General features: G+C 33.0%; 1 protein-coding gene across 3 annotated transcripts in view; it reads right to left on the bottom strand.

The window, feature by feature from the left end:
• Positions 1 to 3,412: 3,412 nt before the first annotated feature.
• LOC145306092 (uncharacterized) overlaps positions 3,413 to 27,484 on the bottom strand; it is a 72,536-nt gene continuing 48,464 nt past the window's right edge. For 2 of the 3 annotated variants that reach the window (XM_080148034.1, XM_080148035.1), the window contains exons 22-30: positions 22,849 to 22,897; positions 22,023 to 22,110; positions 20,603 to 20,651; positions 11,367 to 11,436; positions 8,454 to 8,543; positions 5,978 to 6,051; positions 5,098 to 5,202; positions 4,666 to 4,737; positions 3,413 to 4,471 (exon numbers count right to left, since the gene is read on the bottom strand). In XM_080148034.1, the coding sequence (XP_080004160.1) occupies positions 4,376 to 4,471; positions 4,666 to 4,737; positions 5,098 to 5,202; positions 5,978 to 6,051; positions 8,454 to 8,543; positions 11,367 to 11,436; positions 20,603 to 20,651; positions 22,023 to 22,110; positions 22,849 to 22,897 (693 nt within the window). In that variant the 3' untranslated portion in view covers positions 3,413 to 4,375. The remainder of the gene's footprint in view (positions 4,472 to 4,665; positions 4,738 to 5,097; positions 5,203 to 5,977; positions 6,052 to 8,453; positions 8,544 to 11,366; positions 11,437 to 20,602; positions 20,652 to 22,022; positions 22,111 to 22,848; positions 22,898 to 27,484) is intronic. The other variant, XM_080148036.1, reaches the window with a different exon arrangement.

The following is a 27,484-nucleotide window of genomic DNA, read 5'->3' as shown; positions in this document are numbered from 1 at the left end:
GGATAAGTGTTAAAATTATAAGTAGAGTAGGACAGAAATGTGCCCTAAGTCCCAAGCAGTGAATTGTGCTAAGTGTTAGAGTCCTAACATAAGGCCTGAGCTCAATTCATGCTAAGTACTAAGGGGCCTAAATTTAAACTACAATGCATGCCAAACAACTAATTCATTACCTTTTTAAAGCCAGAAAGAGAAGTTGATGGTAGGAGAGTTAGTAAATAACTGAATAAATTCAAGAGGTACATGCTATAACATTAGCTCTGGACCAGGATTTTAGTGTTTGTCTGTGCAATTAAATATCTGTGTGTTAATATGTGACGTAAATCAGGCATAGTTGTAGGCATACATATATGTACTGATTGTTTATATGATTACATTAACTATAAACATAATATCTTTAATAAACATATACTATTAGCAAATCACATACAGATTACCATGAATAGGCTTTCGTTACCTATATATGGTGTCATATAGGTAGAAACAGGCCTATGAATGCATAAATTGATACAAATAATGCCTTGGGCCTAGCTAAAGTAATTGTGTCTTGCCCCTGAGTGCTACTAGTTAATTGCAGGGCACGTGTCAATCAAAGGTTCATAATATGATCTATATAGTGTTGATTTTATATCAAGCATAGATAGATAGTTGTGGATGCGAAGCATTTCTGTAAAAGTCTCATATGTACGTTCAAAGAATTTGAAAATTGAGGATCGCATCTCCAAAATGATGATCTATCGGTCCATCATTTATTCCCTCGGGTAAGAAATATTCATTCCTAAACAAAAAACTGGACAGGAATATCATTCTCATTTAAACAAAAACTCATTTTTATGCTAGTAAAATGTGGTTTAATTTTGGTTTTTAAATTTCATTTATTTCCCTGGTATAATTTTTCTTTCTTTTAGTAATTAATAAAAATTCTAAAATCTTCCAAAAAAAATTAAAAATCTTCTAAAATCATACCAGGGATATAAATGAGATACCAGGGAAATAAATGAATATTTACATCCACTATTTAAGGGGTTGTTTATATGGGAATGAGTTTTTGTTTAAATGAGAATGATATTCCTATCCCTTATCTCTGAAAAAACCAAGAAAATTTCATATGGATGGCTATTTCTATAGTCGTTCAATATTTCATCATAACAGTATAGTAACCATAAATAATACCTCCCGACCACCCCCCCCCCAAAAAAAAAAATATTTTTTCACATTACATTAAAAATTGGGCATCTCTTCCCCCCCCCCCACCCCAAAAAAAAGGATGGGTATTCAGATAGGTTAATTACCCAACCTACAATGAAAATTTAATACCCTGTGTAAAAAAAGTAACCCCCACCCCCCCTTCCGAAAATAAAAAGCTTGTAAGAAAAATAATAATTGAATTACTATAAGAACGGCATTAAAGACAAACTAAACGAAGCAATGACACGACACTTTTTAATTTTAGTATTATAAAGAAAAGAAATTATCTTTAGAGGGGTAAGGAGGTTCAGCGGTTGACAAGATACTTCTGTACAAACAGACAGACACAGACATCTTGTTTTTTTTTATATAATGATTATTATATCTGGTTTGTAGACAGCTAAATCAAAAGACACAATATCAAAATCCCATAAAGACTCGTATAAATCATGGATCTAAATGGATAAGACAATGACAGATAAATTGAAGTACATCCCCAATTATGATCATACAAAATTACCTCCTTCTGTAGATGCCAATTAGTGGTTGAAACGTTTGGACACTCAATTAAGCAATTATAATTCGATTAATGAAACCCCGAAGTTTTAAGCTAACGAATAAAAAAAGTTATTAAATATCAACCCATTGTCTCTTCCCTCCCTGCATGTAAAGAGTTAACAATGAAATATTACACAGAAAATAATAAAACAGTCTAAATGAGACAAAAATACTTTGACAATAAATAAAAAGAAAAGTACAAAGATTTAGAGAAAGATGGACAATTTTGTGCACTAGGAGTGCAGTAACAACCAGAGAGAGAGAGAGAGATTGGACAAAAGGCTGTTTATTACACTAGCCCCCAAAGTTTTATAATAGCATTATCTTGTTCATTGGCTTAACAACTTTGGGGACATTAGTGAATTTTGGTTAATTAAGGTAAGTGTTCAAACGTTTCAACCACTAATTTTAATCTACAAAAGGATTAATTTTGTGTATCATCATTGGGTAAATCAATTTATCGGCCATTGTCTTATCCCTTTTAATTCCTGAGTAACAACATTCTATTCAGGGATGTTACGAAGGTCCGTGTGTCCTCCCTACTGTCAATCATAGAGAGGTGGATGCACCCCATTATCAGTGGTCTACACTACTCCGTACCATTTTAGAAAAATTTTGTTAAAATTTTGGCCGCCAATTTTTGTAAAACGGGACGGGGTAGTCTACACCAACCAAAGCAGCCAAAGGGGGTGTTTTACATGAACCTCCCATAAACATAACACCTCCCTACACCCCTTATGGCTAGAGATTCCCTTCCCCCCTCCCACCTGGTAAAACCCTGCACACAAGTAGTACCAGAAAGTGAAAAAGGTATAACCAACAAGTCAAATAAATCTAAGATGAAGGAAGATGTCCATCATAACTATTTTCAGTTCGATTCGCCCCATCTCTTTATGCATTCCCCTTTGAACTGGATTTTTCTGGATTATTTATTCCAAAACTTGATAGCGATAAGGTGTTTATACAAGTGCGCCAATGTTTTTTTTTATAAAATTGTTAAAAAATGACATCTGTTTGGTTTTCCTTTGCAATTAAGCTTTTTTTTAGGTACAGGGAAGGTTTTTAACTATTTTGGGAGAGCGTATCTCTACCCTCCCAATTTAAAATCACACCCCCAAATTTTTTTCTGAATATTTCTTATTAAAACTCAGTTAAAAAGTAGAAGGGCGGTTGACTTATCCCCCTCCCACCTTAAGAACACCTAGAGGCTTCTTGGGGGCGTCCGTTGCCCCTAGTCTTTCTTAAAATAAAAGCTATGTCTTTCAATTAGGTGTTTGATCACGAATTTCATATGGTAAAAATATTTTTCTTATTTAATTGTTATCCTAATAAGATAAAAGTTATGCTTGAAAATTGTTTTAATAGCTATTATTATATGTTGCATTTTTAGATAAACGTGAGAATTGCGTTCAGAATTTGCGTCAGAATTTGCGTCATTTGCGTCATTTCAATTTTCAGATTTTTATTACCCGTCATCAAATCTAAAATAATTTTTGGGGGGCAAATGGAGAGGTCGTCAATTTTATGATGTGTTGCCCCCCAACGACAGCTGCTGAAAAACACGTATAGGTTTCGTGATTTTTTTCTGAATTAATTTCTGCTTACTGACGCACTTCAAAACCCTAGTTATATAGTGACAGCACTACTAAAATAAACAAGAAATTCTTAATTTTAATTCATTTTATATTTGGAGTAACTTGGAGTTTTAGGTTCAGGTACATTATATTTATTTACATTTACAGTATGGCTCCGAATCAAAGTATTTTATTAATGTTTAAAACTGGTTCTGAGCCATACTGAAAAATCTTGTTTTAATAATATTGAAGAGAATTTTCACGAATCACAAAAAAATTATAGGATTTTTTATTTTGTTATCCACAGAAAACTGTCTATATCACGATGCTAATATTTATAAGAATTATACTTAAAAAAAAAAAAAATGATTATTTAGTATTTACATAGATACAAGTTTAACTGTAGGCTAACATTTTAGAAGGTATCATGAATAAGACAAAATCATGTATAAAACATTATTTCAGACAATTTATAACTAAAATTAAAAAAAATTAATTTTTTTTTCCCCTGCTACAAATTTTTTTATTTTTTTCCCCCCTAGTTTTTTCTCACCAAGAAGGGGGGAAAATGGAAAAATATTTAAAGAACTCTATATTTTATTTATTTTATCCCTCCTACCACACATTTTTTTTTGGTTTTTTCACCAAGGAGAGGGGGGAGGGGGAAATGGAAAAAATGTTTTCAGTTTTCTTAATTTTTACATTTTTTTTCCCTCCAACCACTTATTTTTTATTCCCCTCCCCCCCCCTGAGCAGGGGATCCCATGTAGAATATACACCCCTGCAGGGGATATAAAAAATAAAAATGTACAATTGTGAAGTTAAAACCAGTTTTTTTAGCCCCGAGATGCCGAAGGCAAAAAAAAAAAAAACTGGTTTTAATCTTATATTTGTACATTTTTATATTCGACGAAAACTGGATATAATACGATGCTCTACATAATTTTTCAGTATAACTGAGAACCGGTTCTAATCCACTGGATATTAATCGGTTTCAATGCGATACTGGATAAGGTATTTTTTAAAGTTGTGTGGCATTTGTTTGTTCATTATTGTTGTTAATTTGTATTTGAATCATCATTCCAATCATCCAGAATCTTAGCAAGTTTATCCTTTATTGGTTCACTCAGACTCACGTCATCGTCATCAAAGCCCTAAAAAGGATTATTTTTTGTCCAACATAAGTTTATGAAAATAATTTTAAAAATCTTTTAAATAAAGAAATAAAATCTACTAATTCATATAATATCCTCTAGCGTTTTCCCTTTTATATGTCCCCCTTATACTTTTGTTCCTATAGGGTTAGTCGTACGTTAGTTGGTACACCCAACATTCTAAGTAAGTATACCTTTAATTCCTCTTCTTTTTCAATATCAGATTCCTCTGGGTTTTCAGAAGGCGTAGATTCAACATCTTCGTGCTAAAAATTTACTTAGTATTTTTGGGATCCGAAGGGATAAGACAATAGAGGATGGAATAATGCTCACCCTCCTCAATTTAACAAACTTAGTAAAACTTACTATTCTGTAGGGTTATTAATGGAAAACTTTTGTAGTACCTTATTAAAATTTACTTAACGTCCCCAAAGTTTTTTTAAGTCAAAAAATAAAAGAACCTGTTTAATGTTTATTGAACTTTAGTGACCATTAAAATTTTCGGTCCAATCGGAACCTTCCTTTCCTGGTAATACCCAAACAAACGTCCCCAAAGTTTTAAAGCCAACAGCGTTCATTAAACTTTGGGGACCACTTAACTTCCAATATTTTTAAATTCACTTTACCTGAACCTTCATGTGTTGTAGAACAGCCTGTTTTCCCACAAATATTGCCGTACAAAAGTCGCATTTGTACACTTCAAAACTGTCACTTGGTTTAGTCTTCTCTTCCTTAATACAATCCTTATATAAAAGTAATAGTATGCCTATCAGTCTGTGTGTACCGATTAGGGGAGGGTACAACCGTCCTCCCATGAGAAATTACCCCCTAATGACAATCCTTCTTAATTTTAATGTTTGTTTTTTTTCTTTTTAAAATTAAACTTTAAATTTTAAGTAGGGAAGGGTCGACTACCCCCCACCACCTCTTGTTGCCTTTAGGGGCGGAGTCGCAAGTTATATATTAACACTAAAAAATTTGAATTTTAAACAATAAGTGGCGTGGCTTCTAGGAGCCACTTTTTGGGTAAAAACCGACCCAGGACCTATATAAAGGCTTCCCTGAAATGTAGAACTCAATGATTTGAAAGGGAAACTGAAAGTATTTTCGCCTTAGAAAACAACTTGATCTTTAACTTTTAATGAAAAATCTTTAGTGGTTTAAAATCTCGCCCGGCTCCTGCTGAATCTCTGCTGGATACAATTCCAGAATGGGGTTTTCTAACCTTTACTTAACCTAACCTAAATATTTGGATCATGGAAAGAAAACGAAGTTTCCGGTTTCGTCGTTTTTTCACAGTAGCCTTTCTCCTATTTCTAGCCCCTGCTGGGGGCTCTAGCCCTGCGGGGCATATTTTCTAACCCTGCGGGGCAAAAATTAACATTTACTTAACCTAACCTAACCTAAAATAACCCTTCAAAAGCTACTGTGAAAATACGATGAAACCATCAACTTCGTTTTCTTTCCATGATCCAAATATTTTACTGTGTATCCTCGCCTTACTACCTGATTAGAATCATCTGATGTTGATTTCCTTTTATTGTCCTCTTTAGGTTTCTCTCTACCTTCATGTGCCCTCACTAAAATCATATTTGGATAAGGATATTATACAATAAGCTATAAAAATTGGAAAGGATTTTAATGAATATAATAGATTTGAAATCTGCATAAAATTTTAAGGATTTTTTATAAAATTCGTTTTTTGTATAATTCTTTATCTATAAGCGCAAATACAAATTAAGTTAAATAATTTTGACATCTGTGATTGGTGGATTGAAAACTATCTGCGCCCTGATTGGAGAAGCTTAAGTGACGTACATCATTAAACCAATTAGAGCGCAGGTAGTTTCCAATCCACCTATCCTATTGGTCAAAATTTATAAACTTAAATTGGATTTGCGCTTTTAAATAATGAATAAAAACGAATTTTATAAAAAATCCTTAAATTTTTATGCAGATTTCAAATCTATTATATTTATTAAAACTCTTTCCAATTTTTATAGCTTATTATACAAACCATGAACTTTTGCTAGAATCATCAATAAATCACTAAAAATGACATTATGACGATTTCTACCAACCAACTTTCTTTCTGCCTTTAAAACCTACTTCCCAGTGGTTACATCACAAAATCTTGTTTTTCCCCAGAAAATATAATTCGAATAAGAGCCCAAGTTATAAAAAGCTAATATATGGAATTAAGGAGTTAGACGAACTGTATACCTACAAGTTTTATTGTAGATTTGCTACTAAAAAAAAAATAACAAGTTACATTTGTCTACTAACAACACCATTAAAAGAACACAATCTTATGGTGATGATTATAAAAAATGATATATGAGGTTTGTAGGTGTGTCTGTTCCTTAAGATCTCGCTAAATACAGAACTGAAGGCTTAGGGTTTCAGACAGAATCTAGTTTTCTTTAAAAATAATAGGTACACGATAAACTAATACTAATACTCTTTCAAATCTTGGAAAATCCAAATACTTTCAATTTAAAATAAGATTTAAGCGGAAAAAATGTAATACGGTAGTACAGTATGACATTAAAATTATTTTAAGAAAAAAAACTGTAAAACATAACTTAAAAGTAAAATAAATAAATATGTAATTAATAATCATTGTGTTGGCTAACTAAAAAAAGTCACCACCAAAAAATTGGAAGCCTCTAGGGGCGTATTGAATTCAATAACCCATTTTTTTTATTTTAGAGGAAAAAGTAAAATACGATTATCTTTTATTGGAGGGGGTTACTTTTTTTATGGGGGCTATTTCTCTTGGAAGGGTGGTGGTATCCTCCCCCAAAATAGTTATAAACCTTCCCGGGACCTATGAGAAGCTACCCTGTAAATGAGAACCATATTGGTTCAGGGGTTAGTGAGATCCTTCGATACAGACAAAAAAAGCTTACTTCTTTATATTATAGGATAGGTAAATGTCTTGCAATTAAAGGGTTGGTTGTGCTTAAAACTAGGTTTGGACCGGATATTTTTTCGGCCGGATATCCGGTCGGATATTGAAAATGGCTGGATATCCAGCCCAATTTTACTTAAAACACTTGCTACTGTTCATCCTTTATAAGTTCCCATTAAGTTTCTTCTGAATGTCTATCCATGCCCATACAAATAGAATATGTAATAAATATAGGTATGTATTTGTAGCTAGGTTAATGATACAAAATTATGTCATACTTTTACATAATACATATTAGTGATGGCAATCCGTCGAATTTTTGGGCCGGATTTGAATTCCGGATTCTTAAAAAATCTGTCAAAAAAGTGGCGGATTCCGGATTCCTATTTTTGGTGGATTCCGGATTCGGATTCCGGATTCTAGCAATATTTTAAAAGGATTATAATTTTTTTTTAAATCAAGTGCTACATATGTCCTAAAAATCAATGTTCTTGGTGTCTTCTATAATTCACTTCCGAGAATCGAACCAGATTTCAAAAGATATTATATATAATGATGAAAATCTTTGCCTTCAAAGAGGAGGAGTTGAAAGAAAAAACTCAAGACGCTAATTTTAGCCTACCAAATAAGAATTCGGAATCCGCTATTAAAAAACGGATTCCGAATTCGGATACTAAAATTGGCCGAAAATTGGGCGGATTCCGTATTCTGGATCCGGATTCCGGATCCGGATTGCCAACCCTAATACATATACAAAATCAATTTTGATTAGATTTATTACACCAGATGGTCAATCAGACACAATATGCCGTCCATCTTAATAAGGATTTTCTAGCATTCTTGTTTATATTTATTTTAAAAAATTTCCAAATATAATTCGAGCATCCAGCATAAAGTTTTCTGTTTTTTTTTATTAGGTACCTAATCTCTCTCTTTCTTTATAAATTATAATTACCGACCATTTACCTTCTGCTCTCTAACTCGCTTTGTCCGTTTGTCCATCCATTATTGTTTTTTAGTGTTTCGCTACTTTTTGAGTTATTGTCATCCTTGTCAACTTTGTCTCACCATTATGAATTTTAAGCCCTCTCTTAGTTTTAGCCAAATATCCACAAATCAGACATTCGATTTCAGTTTCGTCACTTTCTTCCGGATTTCCTAATAAAGAACAAGGATGTCAATATTCATTTACAAAAAAAAACAAATATAAAAAGTAGGGTTGGCAATCCGTCTAATTTTTGGACCAGATTCGAACTTACAACATTCCGTCCAAAAATAAAACGGATTCTCCGCGGATTCCGGATTCTTATTTTTTTGACGGATTCAGGATTCTAGCAATATTTTAAAAGGCTTTAATAGTTATTTCTCGTATCGTATTATAAACGGCTTTCCGCGGATATTGAATGTACAATTATAAGATTAAAACTAGATTTTTTAGCCCCGTGGTGCCAAAGGCACCACGGGGCTAAAAAATCTAGTTTTAATCTTATGATTGTACATTTCTATATTCGTAGAAAACTGGATATAATACGATGCTAGACAGGGGCGTCCAAGCTTTTTTTTGGGGGGGGGTAAAAAATTTTAGGGGGGGGGGTAAAATGGCGCGCGAAGCGCGCCGAAATTTTTTTTTACCCCCCCCAAAATTTTTACCCCGGGGGTAAAATTTGATTGGGGGGGGTAATTACCCCCCTAAAGTCTGTTGGGGGGGGGGGGTAAATACTCCCCCCAAATCTGTTGGGGGGGGTAATTACCCCCCCCCCCAAACTAATTTACCCCGGGGGTAAAATTTTTGGGGGGGGTAATTTAATTATGTAAAAAAAGCACCTACCTAATCTATTAAGTTAAGTACTATCCTATAACATAAAGTAGTAAGTAAGGTTTATTTGACTATAGCTTCAGATTTCATTACTTTTAATACTGAGTTCTCATTTTTAGGAAAGCTTCACATAGATCCCATGATGGTTCCACAATATTATAGGTCAATCCTTTGAGTGGTTTTAGGCTATTTTTCTCCTCCCTTTTTACCCTTTAGAAAACACGAGTTCTTAGATGCTAAGGGCGCCACTACTATTCAAATATATAGTAGTATCTCATTCTTTAGATTAACTCACTAACCAATGAACCAATATGATTATACTTTAAAGTGAAGCGTCTTATAGGTCCTGGTAAGTTTTATAACAAGTTTTGAGACACCCTGACATCCTCCCAAAAGAAATCGCCTATAGAAATTCTTTTTCATTATTTAATGAAATATTTAATTTAGTTAGGTATCTATTTTATGGAATCTTCAGTGCTTTACAATTACATCATAGATCCCCGGGATGGTTTTAGCCCTTATAAAGGCCCAAGCAAATAAAACATGATCAAACTATTAAATTTTTTGTTATCATGGTTAAGAACTGTTTTAACTGGTTGGACTATATTGGGGTATAGTCCCTTTTGTGGCAACGCTCTTTAAGGGGCGTTTCTTCGTTTTTTTCACACAAGCTTCTCTCCTATTTCTAGCCCCCGCGGGGGGCCAATTGCTTAACCATGTGGGGCAATCACCTAAACCAATATAACCTATCCTAAAATAAACTATCAGTAAAATTTTTTTTTAAAGAACATTCAATTTTGGGGGGGGGGGGGTAAATACCCCCCCCAAAAAATTTTTTTTTAAAGAACATTTATTTTGGGAGGTAAAATTTTTTTTTAAAGAACATTCAATTTGGGGGGGGTAAATACCCCCCCCAAAAAATTTTTTTTAAAGAACATTTATTTTGGGGGGGTAATTACCCCCCCCAAAATGGTTTGGGGGGGGTAAATACCCCCCCCAAAATCGTTGGGGGTGCCTACGGCACCCCCAAGATAGGGGTAATTTTTTTTTGGGGGGGGGGGTATTGTTCACAAAATTTTGGGGGTGCCTACGGCACCCCCAAAATCGTTTGGGGGTGCCAAATGGCCCATTACCCCCCCCCTTGGACGCCTATGATGCTAGACATAGTTTTTTCGTATGGATGAGAACCGGTTCCTATCCACCGGATTCGAATGAATACGAGAAAAAAAATTAAGGGATTAAATTTTTACCGGGTACGGCGTTTTTTCATATTTTTACAGTAGCTTTTCTCCTAACTCTTGGTGGTGTTGGTGGGGAGAGATTGGGAGGTGGTGATCTTTGCCTTCAAAGAGGGGGGGGGGGGGCGTTGAAAGAAAAGACAGAAGACGTTAATTTTAGCCTAACAATTAAGAATCCGAATCCTCTATTAAAAAACGGATTCCGGATTCTAAAATTTGCCAAAAATTGGGCGGATTCCGGATTCGGATTGCCAACCCTGATAAAAAGGTTATTTAGTTGTATAAAAATAACAGATTTCTGCACAAGTAGCGCAGCAAAAATGCAGGGCATGTTTAGTAAACTTAACTTTGTATTAACAACTACAAATAACTTCCCCATAACAATTTTAAGGGGATATTTTCACCCAAAACATTGTTAGAAAATTTTTATGTTGGGAGGTTAAAATATAATTTGAATTTTTTTATTACCCCCATTAGCCATTGACATTCCCCTGTTATATAACATCCGTGCATAAGAAAATTTGTAATAGTTATTTCTCGCATCGTATTATAAACAGCTTTCCGCGGATATAAAAATGTAAAATCATAAGATTAAAACCAGTTTTTTAGCCCCAAGGTGCCGAAGGCACGGGCTAAAATAACTGAGGTGAATTCTTAAAAAAAACTTTTGACCCACTAAAAGTTTAGTGAGGCAAAATTATCCCATCTAAATTTTCAGTTTGCCCCACTAATTTCAGTGGGGCAAACTGATTTTAGTTTCACCTCTGGTTTTAATCTTATGATTGTACATTTTTATATTCGTAGAAAACTGGATATAACACGATGCTAGGCATAGTTTTTTCGTATGGATGAGAACCGGTTCCTATCCACCGGATTCGAATGAATACGAGAAAAAAATTATTTTATCTTATCCTAAAATATGTTTACCTGTATGTTTTTCTTTGTTGTGCTTTTTTAATAGCTTTTCTGAGTCAAACTTTATATCACAGAAAACACACTGAAATAAAACAAGCCAATGACAACATAAGTTTATAATAGTTTTTTCTCGCATCGTATCATAAACAGCTTTCCGCGGATATAGAATGTACAATTATGAGATCAAAACCAGTTTTTGTATTCGTAGAAAGCTGGATATAATTCGGTACTAGACATAGTTTTTTCGTATGGATGAGAACCGGTTCCTATCCACCGGATTCGAATGAATACGAGAAAATGAATTATTTGTTAGAATTAGCTTCAAATCAGCTAAGGAGCATAAAGTAACAGGTTCTTCTTGTCTGTCTTTGCCAAAAGAGCTCTCTAACTTTGGTTTTGATTTTACTACATGAATTTCCGTATAAGTTTGTACCGAGAGAATTTGTGGTATGAATCTTAATTATCCAAACTATTTATCAGGAAATAGGAACATTTATAAAAATTAAAATAACTTTAGCAACAAGTAAAATTGGAACAAATGCCATGAAAATTTATACAATAAAACTAAAATATAGAAAATAAAATAATTGAGTCCGATATCACACAAAGTACGTTCTTGAGCAGTGATAACACCCCCCTACCTACTTTGAAATAAATTGAAAATAAGGGGAAGGGGTAGTTTTTCAATTGTTTTAACTCGTAATTACAAGTCAGGTTAGTTTAGTAAATAATGGATATCCCCGCAGAGATAGACCCACCTGCAGTGTCAGGTGTAGGAAATAACTACTCCTCTCCCTTATTTTAATCATTTCCAAAAATATGGAGTTGGATGCCGGAGAGGGGACATGGGACTGTAAATTGCTACTGAGGTAGCAGATTTAAAAATATGTTCTCTCATTTGTTAGCTTAACTACATCGGATTGGTTTAAACTAGCATTGTCCAAACTTATCATAAAAAATCCTACAAAAAGGTTTATTTTGTTAATCATCAGTGGGGTGCCGGAATTACAAAATTTCGTCTATTGTCTTATCCCTTAAGATCCCTGTCTCTATCCCCCTCTTGTTTCTAATCAAAGGTATTGAAGAAGGAGGAAACATTCCGCTAATTTTCAAGCGTTGAATTAGCTAGAGTTAAAGGAAAGTTAAATGTTCCTAGGAGGGAGGCAGCTTATACCAATAACGAAATTAATTCGGGAAAAAATCACGAAACCTATACGTGTTTTTCAGCTGTCGTTGGGGGGCAACACATCGTGAAATTGACGACCTCTCCAATTGCCCCCCAAATATTATTTTAGATTTATTTCACTTGTTGGTTATACCTAATACCTTGGAGGGAGGGAACATTGGACTGAATATAAGTCCCCAAAGTTGACTTAATAACTGTCCGTTTTATTAATTTATTATCAAAGAGGAGACATTTGGCTTTTTATTACAATAGTCCCTAAAGTTTTATAATAACGTTTTCTTATTGGTTGGCTCATTAGGTGGAGTACAAAAAGTTGCAATCAATCTACAGAAGGGATAAATTTGTGTATCATTATTGGGGATGTACATCAGTTTATTTGCCATTGTCTTATCCCTTTAGATCCTTCAATGATCCGAATATATATTTCATATTAGGTTTTTTATTATATTATGTATTGTTATTTTATACTGAGTATCTAAACTCAATGTTCTTAAAAAAAATTTTGCCCCACTAATCGCTTAGTGGGGCAAAATTGTTTTCATGAAAAATCCACCAAAATCACATTAAAAATGATTGAAGGATTTTTCACGAAAACAATCTTGCCCCACTAATTTAAACATCCACCTCAGAACTCAGAAAGTGAAAATTATCAATATTCTGGTTTTATAACTTTCTCAACTATCTCTTTGGTTAAAAGGATAGGTAAATTACTCCTAGTTAATCATAATTATAAATAAAAAAAACAGAAACTTTTTTTTAAGATTTCAAAAGTTGATTAAATAGGGTTTTTCTTGATTGACAAAAAAATGTCAACCCAATAATATAAATCATTTTTCTGAAGATTATTTCGAAGAAAACAAAAACAAAAAAAGCTTAACATCTGACCATGCCCTTAATCAAAGATTGCTTGAATATTGTCAAACCAGCTACTTCATAACAAAAATTGACACTTAAACATAACATTTACCCATTCAAACTATCAACTATCACTTGTATTTTGACATTGTTTATTTACGTCATTTCTAATGCTTGCTCCCATGAAAAATATGTTTTTATTTCTCCTTAAAATATATATGATTTTATTGAACTTTCTCCTTTTTGGCGGGAATATTAATTCTTGCAAATCAAACTAGGGTGCAAAGAAATTGTTGGTCTACTTAAAAATTTTTTTCAGTACATAAATGGCGCTGAAGAAAGACTAGTAACCATCCTTACCAGCAAGTATTTTACGAATATACAGGTCGGAAAAAGGGATTATAACACAGTTCTAGTATATTTTGGTATTATTATATTTAATACTTTGAGGACCCCTATTTTTTTTGGGGTAAATTTCAGGTTTATACCTATTAACAAATAAAATTAAAATTGAGCAAAATATTTTGCGGATTAGACAAAGTTTGAATGGCTTGGATCGATTCAGTTTTGCACTAAAGAAAAATTATTATGCAAGATTCATTTTGTCCCCTAATTTAGCTCCTAAACTTTAGGTTGAAGCCAAAATTTACAGAATATTTTAAAGTCAGGACAGACCCTAAATAAACAAGAGCTTAACCTAAAAAGGTGAAAAGTATTCTTTTTATCAAATTATCCTTTTATATGTGAAAATTGTAATATGCAAATCCGATAAATCAAAGGAATCTGGGCAAAAAGAGATAAATGTACTATGTGTATACAACATATATAATGGATTTATTATTACTTGGATGCTACACCAGATTTCCATGTTCTCTAATAACGTGTAACACGCAGCGGGCCAAAGACTCACACCTTCTCTTACGTTTAGCCCATCCCCTCCCTCATACTAGATGAACGAAATGACCAATAAATGACAGAGAAAAACGCACCCTAAATTGACGACAATTTTCTCCCCTGTTATAATATCCACGTATATTCTATATCCATTGTGTATACATATAAAAAGATACTAAAGATCAGCTAAAAATGTAGGTATACTAATTTAAGAGAGAATGACTTAAATTGAACAAAGTTCCCTTAAATTAACACCTAATATATGGCAATCTAAAAATGACATGTCAATTTAGTAATAAAAATAATAAAACACGATCTAGCTTTGCCTCAAGAACCCAAAAGACTGTTTCATATTATGAGCTATTCAGAGAAGCTTCTTTTAATAGATAGGTTATACAAATTTTTACATAGATGTTTTGTTAAATTAACTTCGTGTAATGAATTATTCTACTCCCTTAACACCCCCCCCCCCCGGTCCCCCCCCTCCCCCCAAACCTTGTCAATAGCAAGAGTTATCAATAAGCAGAATTATCAATAAGAATCAGAATTGTCTTATTTTTTGCTATTCAAAAAAGCTTCTTTAAAAATTATATTATTAAAGGTTTCGAAAAGCAATTTAAATTGTTGTTTCATAGTCTGAAGATATTTTTAAATGTACTATGTAATGAAACTATCTACTCAAGCCCTCCCCCAACCCTCTAACCTTGTCAATAGCAAAGTCCTGTAAAGCAGAATTGCCAATAAGTTTCCAATTTGAGGAAAACTTAATTTTATTGTCAAATTCTGTTATATTTGGTAGGTATAATGTGAAGCATAGGTAGGTATTTAATATTTATTACCAATATCAAACTTATAAAGCATTTTCCCTTCGAAAATCAGCCCTGGGACACACATTCAAAAAAAAAGAAGAAAAACTGCACATTTATTATTCTAGCATCCAGGGGCTCTGAATTCCTTAGATAGGAAAGGACAGAAAAAATAGCCAAAAACCATCCTGGAACCTATGTGAAGCTTCCCTGAAATGAAGAATTCGATGGGTTCAGTAGTTATTGAAATCTTAAGCTGCAGACAAAAAAGCCTTACGACTTTATAAAGTAGGATTAAAGAGAATATATAATATTTCGAAAGGGTAACTGGACTTAAAATTTAAAGGTTCCCAAAATAAAAAAATATATAAAAATTGTTAAAGAATATCTTTATCTGAACTTGCCTATAATGCAAAATTTGAATAAAAGTACGACTATGTATATTTGATTTAATATTCTTTGGTTCTGTTCCATACTAATTTAGTTGTGAAGCTGCAAGGAAAAGTCAACATTAAATAGCCTAAAACCATCCAAAAAGTACAACTTAAACATTCCCGCCATTTTATAGATATTTAGCTCTAAACAAATAAAACTAAATATTTTTTTTTATAGACTATTATTAGTTAACAAAATAGCCTAAAACCTTCCCTAGATCAGTACTCAACTAAAAACTTTACTATAAACTGTGAAACAACCAATCCCGCTTTTTTCAAAATCTCAAGTAGCATCAAAACAACAACTATTATGCTTTATAGATAGGATAGAGCATCTCAATTTTGAGAGGCAGGGAAAAAATTATCTTAATCTTCCAATAACCTATTCCTTGTCCCTGTTTCTGCTTCGGGCCTTTCATCTATAATCTATATTTGATTGCATACAGGCTAGAGCAATCACAGTGAAATTGAAATGGAAGCAGAAAACAGCTTTCCTGTTGTGTAGGTGTCTTGTTTGATTCTATAAAATTACTGCGTTACATAAGAAGTATTTTAGAAATACTGAAATTTCTAGGCTGAGAAACATGTCAAAACAACAAAGCAATTAAATGAACCAACAAAACAACAATGTCTGCTAATTTTTGTTAGGACTAATTTCAGTTGATGATATCAAACGCTTTCATTAGGTCAAGCTAACACAAATTGAGCTAGAATACCTTGTGTAAAAGTAATAGGATGTATGTATGTCTTGTGTATACTGTCAGTAGCTTAAGATCTCGCTAACCGCTGGACTAATATGGTTCTTCATTTAAATAAGCATATTATAGGTTCCCGGGAAGGAACCTCCACCCTCTATAGAATAATACCCCCTGGAAAAAATCCCTTCCCAAAAATATTTTTTATTTACCTTTTCTTGTACAGTGGAGGCTAGCTACAACCTCCCCCCCCCCCCCCACCCACATCCCGTAAGTTTGGGTGTTGATTAGCAGCTATTAGATATTAAGTATGAAAAATAAAAATGATATTCCTAAATCTATGTAAGACTCCACTGTGGAGTGTATATTCTCCATTCTAAGTCCTGCTATATAATATTGAATAATAATATTCCGTACATGAATACTTTATGATCCTCTACATATATACAACTCTATAGCAGCGTTAAGTTCATCCCCCCCCCCTTATATTAAAAATAAGGGGATAGGGTTATTTTTCGATTGTTTATTGATTTCTTTAGGGCAGGTTAGATTATATTGGGTGCCAGGTAACCCACACAGGGTTGATGCACTTCAAATATAGACCATTAAAGTTTGGATCCCCCACAGGGGTTAGACATAGGGGGAGGGGGCTTCAGTTCTCATCAGGCACTTTGTGGGAAAGCCCATCTATGGACGCCGATGCAAAGTTTCTCATGAAAAGCCTCTCTATTCAGAACTTTAAACAGGTCTGATTGCCAATGTAAATCCTTGCTAACCCGCGTCATAACTCAAGACGTTAAAATGTGTGTGTACCTTCTACTATTATGTCAGATTTTTAGATATTTCAAGTTTAGATGGTTTTACAATACAAATTTGAAAAAAGAAATAGAAAGGGGTGGGGGAAAGAAATTGAACCAAGTTGTAAAATAAACCTACACCCTGTGACAAATAGAGAAAAATAGGAAGTACTACATCTAATGTGTAAATTATGATAAAGAGCCAGTAGACCTAGAATGTACTCAAATTAAAAGGATACAGTAAAGGCAAATTAGCACTAAAATAATTTTTGTTGTTGTACATTTCAGTACATACACTGTTGGGGAAATGAAAACGTAAAAAAATAAGTACAAAATAAAATCGAACACTCTTAATTATCCTCTAGGGTTCGTGCGGACATACTGCTTTAAATAATGAGAAAATCGATAGCTGTATGTAAGATACAATGAAAATAAGATTTAAAATGAAATATGGAGAGCTTGACTTGATAATCATAGAAACTTAGGCTGCACAACAAACTTTAATAATTTCAGAGATAAGACAATAGACGATAGATTGATGTTATACAATCCCAATGATGATAAGCAAAATTACTCAAGCTGTAGATTAAAGGGAGGAGTAGGTTGCATTAAAATCCGTAAAGGTGTGAGTTTTAAGGCTTAAAAATAGTAGTAGAACGATAATATTCACTAAATATGTGTATTTCTTAATGAAAAGAACTGTAGACAAAATCTTTTTTTTAAAGTTTAACATAAATTTTTATCGTTCTACTACTGTTTTTAATTTAAAACTCACAAACTTTACGGATTTTTAGCACAACCTACTCCTCCCTTTATTGGTTAAAAAATTTAGAGACTAATAGTTTAAAACCTATCGATCAGAAATTTCCAATGTTTTGAGACAAAGTAAAAGAAAAGGGTGAGTATAAAAACTTTGGTTACCACTGTATTTAAAGCACTTTTTGAAAGCACTTAAGGTGGGCGTGGGGCCACGAATTGTGAGAATTAGCTAGGTTTTCTACGAATGTAAGGCCTTTTTTTCTATCAACTTACTGATAACTTTATCCATGAGAATATAATTTATAAATCTTGCTTCCACGGACCAACTGTAAAATCAATCAAAAGGGCTGTCCAAACTTACCAAAACATAACACACGACCAGCCAGTGGGAAGGATTTATAAATACAAAAACAATTATGTCCAATCCATTTTATAAAGAGGGCTATCCACGAACAAGAGCAAGTGATTATAAGCACCTTCCAGCATTGATCTTTGGCATTTTTTTAGTGAATATACTAGGTTCATGTTTATTATTTGGTTTATCGACTAAAAAGGTAGGTTTCGCCATGGTTTTATATGAAAAAAACTTTGAAATGTTAAGCATAGTTTCGTGCAAATTCATCAAATGTTTTGATGAGTTCAAACTGTTGTTTAAAAGCTTTGACACAAAAGTATATCATTTTGATTAAAAATATATGTTTAGAAAAAGGTGGTAGCATGTAATATTTTAAACAGTTTAATTAATGTACTTTTGCAATTTACAGCATTTGATGCTTTTATTTTATTTTGTCCTTTGAAGTCAACAAAGCAGTTGATGATATTGTATCTAAAAATGCTTTACATTTTAAATTTTTTTTCATATAAAACCATGGTGAAGCATAACTTTTTAGTCGATAAACCAGATATTTAACATAAACCTAGCAATGTTGGAAGGTGCTTAAAATCACTTGTTCGTGGATAGTCTTCTTTAGTAGTGCATCACCCCCAACTTGTCTTGTTTTTGAGAAATGTCTTGATTTTTAAAAAGTGAGTTAGGTAAAGTCAATGAGAACCCAAACGGGTTGGAGAATCCTTAGGTTGTAATAAAACTAAAGTGGTCAGAAGTCGTAAAAAGGGTGGAGCCTAGGTACCCCAAAACATGGTTGTTAGAAACCTACCCCTGGACCTATAAGAAGTTTACTGCAAAGGAAAACCAAATCTTTTCAGCGGTTAGCGAGATTCTTTGCTACAAACAAGACACACAGACATCCTATTACTCTAATATCATATGAGAATTATGTATTTCAAATGATCAACATCTTTTTCCATGCTATCTTGTACTGTGTTATATACCTTGGTATATGTATCAGATTTAGATTATATATTCAAATTCAAGGAAAGTGGATATGGAACACTTAATAAAAACTGTTCTGTAAAAATAAAATTTCAGTTGATGAAAATGTTCTCCTTTTTCATTTCCCAAAGCCAGATAAACACATCGTTATATTAAAGTAACAGGATCTGTGTGTGTCGAAGGAACTCGCTAAAAGCTCAACCGATATGGTTCTCCTTAACAATGTAGATTCTCATGGGTCATGGGAAGGTTTGTGACTATTTGACGGGAGGGTACCACAACCCTTCTAAAAGAAATCGTCCTTAGTATAAAATTACCCCCACATTTTAAAAATTTTTCTTTTTAGAACTAAAATTAAAAATGATGGAGGTTGATCGAAATTTAATAACAACTCTAGAAAATCTATCAAAAAATTATGTTATGTATTCTAATTTAAATTTTCAAAGTACGAAAATCTAGATGGTTTTATGATTTCACGAAACTTAGAGTATAAGACATTGGACGAAAAATGTATGTAATGTATTCTATGTTATAACAAACAAATAACCCCTCTATTGTATATTAATTCTAATGGTAGAAATGTTTGGGCTACACTGCTAGTTTGGGGCATAGCAGCTAGTTTCATATAATGCAGGAACATTTGGTGATAAATAAACTGAGCTGTATCTTTAAATCATTTTAGTGGTGAGCCATATCGGGGTGCGCCGAACTTCAACCAATCACAGCGCGGCATTTCATAAAATGCTGTGCTCTCATTGGTGGAAAGTTGGCTCACCCCGATCTGGCTCACCACTAATATGATTTAAAGATCCAGCTCTGTACCTTAAAATCAGAAATCATCTAACATATTTTAAATCCAAACGGACGATTCTAACATGCATAAATTAAAGACACTAAATGTATAAAAGCTTCGTTTTCTTCAGAGAGCAATGTAAAAAATGAACAAAAATTTACATTACTAAAATGTTCTCTCTAAAAAATAGGCTAATCCTTAAAAACACATGATCAAGAGAGTACAAGAAATATATAAGCACAATACAATTAAGAAAATTTCTAGCAACTGCACCATTTAATGCAGCTTATACCAATAACGAAATTAATTGAGGGGAAAATCACGAAACCTAAACGTGTTTTTCAGCTGTCGTTGGGGGCAACACATCGTAAAATTGACGACCTCTATATTTGCCCCCCAAATATTGTTTTAGATTTATTTCACTTGTTGGTTTTACCTTATAACTGCATTTAATGTATCTAGGGTCAATTTAATGGGGGTCGGGGGTAATTTATTCTAATGGCTATTTCTTTTAAAAGGGTGGTGTTAATCCGCCCCACCCCCCACACAAAAAATGATTGGAAAGCCTTCCCGGGACCCATATAAAGCTTCAATGTGTCCAATGAATCCAAATCACTTCATCAATAGACGATAATTTTTTCTACAATCACACAGACATCCTGATACTTTTATATAAGTGTGCTACTCAGTACTCACCCATGCTCCAGTTTTGTGGCTGGCTTCATGCTGTTTCCAGGTAACCAGACTACAAATAATTTTCAGGTCATCACACACAGCATAGATAGGACAATGGATGATAAATTAATCTTCCCTCAATTTATGATTTTACAGAGCCCACATCAAAAATTGTTATGATATGATTCCTACTTCTGTTAAACTGTTTAAACACTGATAGTTTGGAACCAACCAATCAAGATTCAATAAAAGTACCCAAAGTTTGTAAGCTACGAACAAGATGAGGTTAAATAAAACAATGGGCACCCATGTAATGATAGTGCATAAGCTCTTGATGGGAATGCGGGTCTGGCAATTGATTTTAAAAGGGGACTATGAACAAAAAGAGCAAGTGATTCTAAGCACCTTCCTGCAGTGATTTTCAATTTTTTTGGTGAATATACTTTGATATAGTTATATCGACTACAAAAATTAAGTTTTACCATGGTTTTCTATGAATAAAACTTTAAAAGGTCAAGCATTTTAAGACAAATATCATCAAACGTTTTGTTGAGTTCAAAAGTTCAAATACAATAACATGCCAAAATATAACCAAATGCTGTAAATTAAGCACACTAATAAAAAATGTTTACATTATTTCAAGTTTTTTCTAAAATAACATTGTTCACTGAAAAAGTTTACTTTTGAATCACAGCAGTTTGAACATTTGATAATATTTGGTCAAAAAATGTTTTTTCATATAAAACCATGGAAAAACTTAACTTTTGGATCTACTGCAGTTCACGGTAAAATATTGCTGGTAAGCAATATTTCCAAAAATCTATGAATTTTAAAGGCTGCCAGCTGCCAAACGGCTGAACTTACAGATCATTTCCCTCAAACTGTTTTAAGCGGCATAAGAAGGCCTACAAATAATCTGGAATAGCCATAAATCAATAATGCATAATTATCTTGCAGTGCACAGAAATGCGCAAAAAGACCTATTTTATGCGTTTTTTCTTCAGTGAAGCTTTCCCTGTGCATAATTGGATCTTGGCTATTCCAGATTATTTGTAGGCCTTCTAATGCCGCTTAAAATGGTGTGCAGGTTAAATCTGTACTTTCTGCCGTTTGGCAGCTAGCAACCTTTTAAATTTATAGATTTTTGGAAATATTGCTTACCAGCAATATTTTACCGTGAACTGCAGTAGATCCTAACTTTTTGATATGAAACATTACCCTAGTATAATGACCAAAAACATTTAGAATCACTACTGGAAGGTGCTTAAAATCACTTGCTCTTATTCGTGCATAGTCTTCTTTAATCTCAATTGTGACGTTTCATAACTTTAGGTATTATTGTAGTGTCACATCCTTGTGCATGTGAATACCAAAGTCAACTCAACAAGTAAAAACTATTGTTGGAAGAGTACATGTTATTAAACTGTGTATGTGATCATACCTTGAGAATGAAATCTTACAGTATTGGCACACAAACCCTCCTCCTACACCTCCACTAGGCTTTCCTCCACTCCACCGTGGCTCCTCTGTTTACATAGGATCATCAAACAAAAGGAATTATTTATCATTTCATTTCTTTTCTTTAAAATTTTACCAGCAAAATCCCCTATTTAGCCATAGAAGCGCCTATTTTTTTTATTTTTAATTTGAGCAAGAAGTGTACATTGGGGTGTAAATTAAACTAATATCCAAAGTTTTTTAAAATCCAAGCTCTTCGTTTTTGTTTTAACCCTAAAAATCCCAAATTTTTAGACAGGTTTAGTAAAATGAATTTAAGATCGCCAGCTACAGCCATGAAAAAAAAGGATGATGTTACATAGAAAACAAGAAGGGTGTTATTTGTGGTCCACTGGTGAATTGTATTAAATTTCTCAGAAATAGGTATAGTAGAACCCTGGACAAAGTAACAGGTCTATTTCCCTTCAGAAAAGTAGATTCTGTCTTTCATAGCATATCAAAAAGTTAGAGGGATTGGGGAAAATAATTTGTCTTTTTTTACCTATAAAGGGTCTGTAATATATTGTGTACTTAAATTGCAATACTTATACTGAAATATAGGACGCTGTCTGTTTGTAGCGAAGGATCTCGCTAATAGCTATAATAATATATATTTCTTATATTTTCCGTGAAAATTGAAAGAGTCGCTTTCCACACCACACCTCCATTTAGTTCTCCTAGAGGCCTCAAGGGGCATAGTTCCAAGTATAGTATTTAAATTTTAATAGAAAAAATAATCTATATATTCCTTTAAGATGAATCTTTTCCTGGACTGGTAATTTTTCTTGCATTAGTCGGGCTTGGTAATTCATCATCCTGCTTAAAAATTATTCTGTTAAAGGTGATTATGGACACAAGTTGTACTTGTTTTTGTTATTTTTTCAAAGAGTCTTTTATTTGCATCCTATTATGTAAAATAGTAATATTTTTGTTTATCCGTTGATATCTTCCTGACTGTTAAACCGATTGAGTTCTCCATTTAGGAAAGCCTTAGTGATGTCAATGGAATGTGCGGGCTATTTTATTTTTAGATTTACCGAACAATGGCTTCCAAGTTTTTTTTTTTTAGGGGGGGGGGGGTATTTGTTTTTTTTTTGACGGGTAATCACCCCTTTACCCCCCCTACTCTTCGGCGTCCTTATTACCGATTACAGGACTTTCAGGATTTTACTTTTTTCATGGGAACCCTCCTTTAAGTATAAAAACGTGACTATTAAGAAGTTTATTCGAATGGAGATATTTTAAGAAAGAAGCTTTGGACATTTTTACTTTATGTTATTCACCAATCAATATGTTAAAAATACACTTTCATAAAAATTCAAAAACTCAAAAATACTGTAATGAAGTAATGAGTTCATAAATTGAAAGTATAACATTAAAATTCTAAAAATATATTCTTATTTTTGAATCATGAACAAATCACTTTATCAGAATGTCCCATCAAAAATTGAATAGGACAATCAAACACAAAAATTGTTTAAAAGATTGATTTGATTTTAGTAATTGATCAAATAATGATTTTAAATTATTTCTTTTTATTAATCAACAATTTTTTTCATGAGAAATAATTTTCTGCAAATGGAATTTAAAATCTTTTCAAATTTTTTACCTGAAAAGTAAAAAGGATGAAATCCTTATACTAAAGTAACAGGATGTCTGTGTGTCTGTGTATCTGTGTATCTGTGTGTCTGTACCGAAAGAACTTGCTAACCGCTGAACCGATTGGGTTCTCCTTAACAGGGTAGATTGTCATATGTCCCGGGAAGGTTTTTAACTATTTTGGGGGGAGTACTACCACCCTCCCAAGAGAAATCACAATAAAATCGAGAAAAAAAATTGAAATATTTCCGCCGCATAGTGTCGCTAGCATAGTCTCGCTGCGTAGACGCATGAATTTAACAATTGATAACATAGTCTCATAGACAAGTTATTTCTCAAATTAGATATTTAAAATTAAAAAAAAAAATTTAAAGGCCACTAGAGGCCTCTAGGGGCGTAGCCGCTAGTAATTCATAAAGGCAAAGCTCAACAAATCCGATATAGTCAGAGTCAATAAAACTAACTTTAAAAGGCAACAACAGAAGAAGATTTTTTGTAAATACTTGCTGTGCTACTTATGAAAATAGGGGGGGGGGGGAGAGTTTTCAAATATTTGTGTAAAAAGTGAGTATAGGCTATATCTTGAGACTGAGAGGATAGGTTATTAGGGATGAAATCATTCTTATATGATAAATTTTCCCAAGTTTTAAGATTTTTTGGATAGGCCTCCAGGTTTAGGAGCTGCAGGCCTTCAGGTTCAGGATCTGCAGGCCTCTAGGTGGTCTCTGGACAGGTAGAAATCAAAACCAAAAAAACAGTATATACAACAAAATATGCATATTTTTAAATGTTATTTGCATATTTGAAGAAAAAGATGCTTATTTTGACCTCTATTTCTTGAATTTATTTTTTATTTTTACCTGTCTAGAGACCAACTGGAGGCCTGCAGCTCATGAACCTGGAGGCCTTTCCAAAAAATCTTAAAACTTGGGAAAATCTTCATTTAGGAATGATTTTTTCTTTTATAACCTATCTTCTCAGTCCAAAGATAAAAGCCTATACTCACTTTTTATGCAAATGTGTCAAAACTTTTCCCCCCTCTTGTCCTTGAAAGATATTGGTTAATGTTATAGAGATGTTGCTATTCATGCTCAATTGAGCAATGAATGTCTGCAACTTTGGTATATATTAATAAATACATTTTTGAAAGGATCCTAATATCATATTTTATTAAGTAACAGAATGTCTGTTTGTATGTGATGTCTGCCAAGATTTCGTTTCCAGCAGAGGTAAAAGCTTTTAGATTTTTTTTGGGAAGTTTTATATTGGTAGAGAGGTTTTATTCTAGTTGAAAGAGAATACGACACACCCTACATGGAAACGAAATAAAGAGGGAGGTCATTTTCTAGTAAATCCCGTAAAGGTGTGTGTTATAAGGCCTAAAAATAGTAGTAGAACGATAAGGTGCTCTATATATTTGTATTCCCTATTGAAAAGAACAATAGGGAATTTTTTTTTTTTTTTTGATAACCGTACCTGGAATATCTTTAAAAAATATGAAATTTCTATCAAACGCTTTGTTTGGCTCAAACTGACAAAAATTAAAAAAAATATAATTATAATAATAATGTTTTCTATAGGTACAAGGTAAAGGTTAAGAACAATCTATACCATTAAACAAAGGAAGAAGCCATTTTTAAAGGTTGATTTATTCAAGGTGACAAAAATTAGTTTTATGTTTGTGGAATTTCATGTTTGTTTGCTTTGAAGTAGAAGGTTTCAATGTGCATTGTTTCATTTCAATTTCACTACAGCGAACAACTACATTTTAGAACATTTTTTTCTGTAAATTAAACTTTCATTATCAAAAAACTAACTTGTTTTTCAACTATATTTTGGTCAATCTTTATTATAAAAAAAAATATTCTGGCTTTAAAATAGGATTTGAAACTAAAAATGACATACTACATAACAAGCAAAGAAAGAATATACAACTTAAAGAAACCTTGATGAAAAGAAAAGATAATTTATACATTTAGATGTCCATACGACCCCATTTTTCATCAAACTTTATAAGGTATTTTTTTAGACATAAACCTTTGTATACTTTTAGTTATAAAAGAGGAATGGCTGGCATTATTTGCGACGAAATTATTCAATGATATAATTTAGGCTAATTTTATTAAAAGAAATTTAACTATTCATAACTGACTTTTTATATGATTTGTCATATGCTCTACATTTTAAAAATACGACGAATCACACCTTAAGGGGCGTTGCCATGAAAGGGCCTATACTCAAAAAGTCTAATCCATATCCCTTCTTATCACCTATTAGGCTATTCATCTATCATTAAAGGGGGGGGGGGGCAAAGTGACACTTTTTGAAACCAAAACTAAAAGTCAACAAAGGAACTCAACTAAAAAAAGAGTTACAGGTCTGAGATTTTGCATGGCAGTTGCTTTATAGGGGTAAAATATATATAGATTGTATATCTGAATGTTTTCAAAATTGTCTGTATGTAACTTGTTGTGTTGGTTTGTTTCACTAAGTCATTGTATTAATGATTTGTTAAAGTTTCATTTTAATGTTCACTGCTCGTACAACCTGTAAAGAATGGCTTCTTCCTTTGTTTAATGGTATAGATTGTTCTTAACCTTTCAGTTGTCCGTGTGTCCATCTCAAAACATGGTGATTTTTTTTAATTGTTAAATTTTAATGTTATAGGTATAATTATAACCTAACAATAATTGCAAAATAATTTAATCTATATTGATATAAGTGCATTTTATCAAATTGGTTTTTTTTGACATTAATAGTTATCACTGCGGGTTCATGAGGATAATCACTTTATTCGTGTTCTGGAGGAAACTTATGTAAAACAAGTAAAATGCCTGAATTGCAATAGAAAATTTGCGGGAATAAAAGCATTGAATATTCACCATGAGGACACTAAACAACAGTGTAAAAAGAAAACACTAAAAAGGTTGAAAAGAAGGAAGAAAAAAAAAAAAAATCTGGTACTAAAGAAAATGCAAACCTGACACAATCTATCCTAAGAATCTCCCCAAGTACTATTGATTCTGTAACACCAGATCTATTTCCTGTACATAGAAATTTAGAAATTTTATTCCTTCTAATGATGCAACAATATTAGAAACTATTGAAGACAAAGATATGCCTCCCAATCATTCAACAAGTACTCCAGTAAAGACATGTAAAGCAAAAATTTAATGTAAAATTTGTCACAGAGTGTTCTCTAGGAATTGGTTGTTAAAACGTCACATGCTCTATCACACTCAGGTATATAAATGTTAAAGGAGGGGGGGGGGGGGGGGGCGAAAGTGACACTTTTTGAAACCCAAAATAAAAGTCAAAGGAACCCAACTAAAAAAAGTTACAGGTCTAACATTTTGCATGGCAGTTGCTTTGTAGGGGTACAATATGGAACTGTGAATAAACGGCGTCGCAACTGCCTAAAACCGCCAAGAAAAGGCAAAAAAAAATTCGACGGGAAACGGCGGTTTTCAGCAGTTGCGCCGCCGTTTCTTCACAGTTCCATATTTTACCCCTATAAAGCAACTGCCATGCAAAATCTCAGACCTGTAACTCTTTTTTTAGTTGAGTTCCTTTGTTGACTTTTAGTTTTGGTTTCAAAAAGTGTCACTTTGCCCCCTTTATGATAGATGAATAGCCTAATAGGTGATAAGAAGGGATATGGATTAGACAAACATAAAACTAATTTTTGTCACCTTGAATAAATCAACCTTTAAAAATGGCTTCTTCCTTTGTTTAATGGTATAGATTGTTCTTAACCTTTACCTTGTACCTATAGAAAACATTATTATTATAATTATATTTTTTTTA

The sequence above is a fragment of the Acartia tonsa genome, chromosome 14 (genome assembly GCF_053477335.1).
Source record: "Acartia tonsa isolate MP-2025a chromosome 14, ASM5347733v1, whole genome shotgun sequence".
In the NCBI taxonomy this organism is placed as follows: domain Eukaryota; kingdom Metazoa; phylum Arthropoda; class Copepoda; order Calanoida; family Acartiidae; genus Acartia; species Acartia tonsa.
The sequence above is the reverse complement of the archived record's forward strand: the minus strand, read 5'-3'. Positions and strand labels throughout refer to the sequence as shown.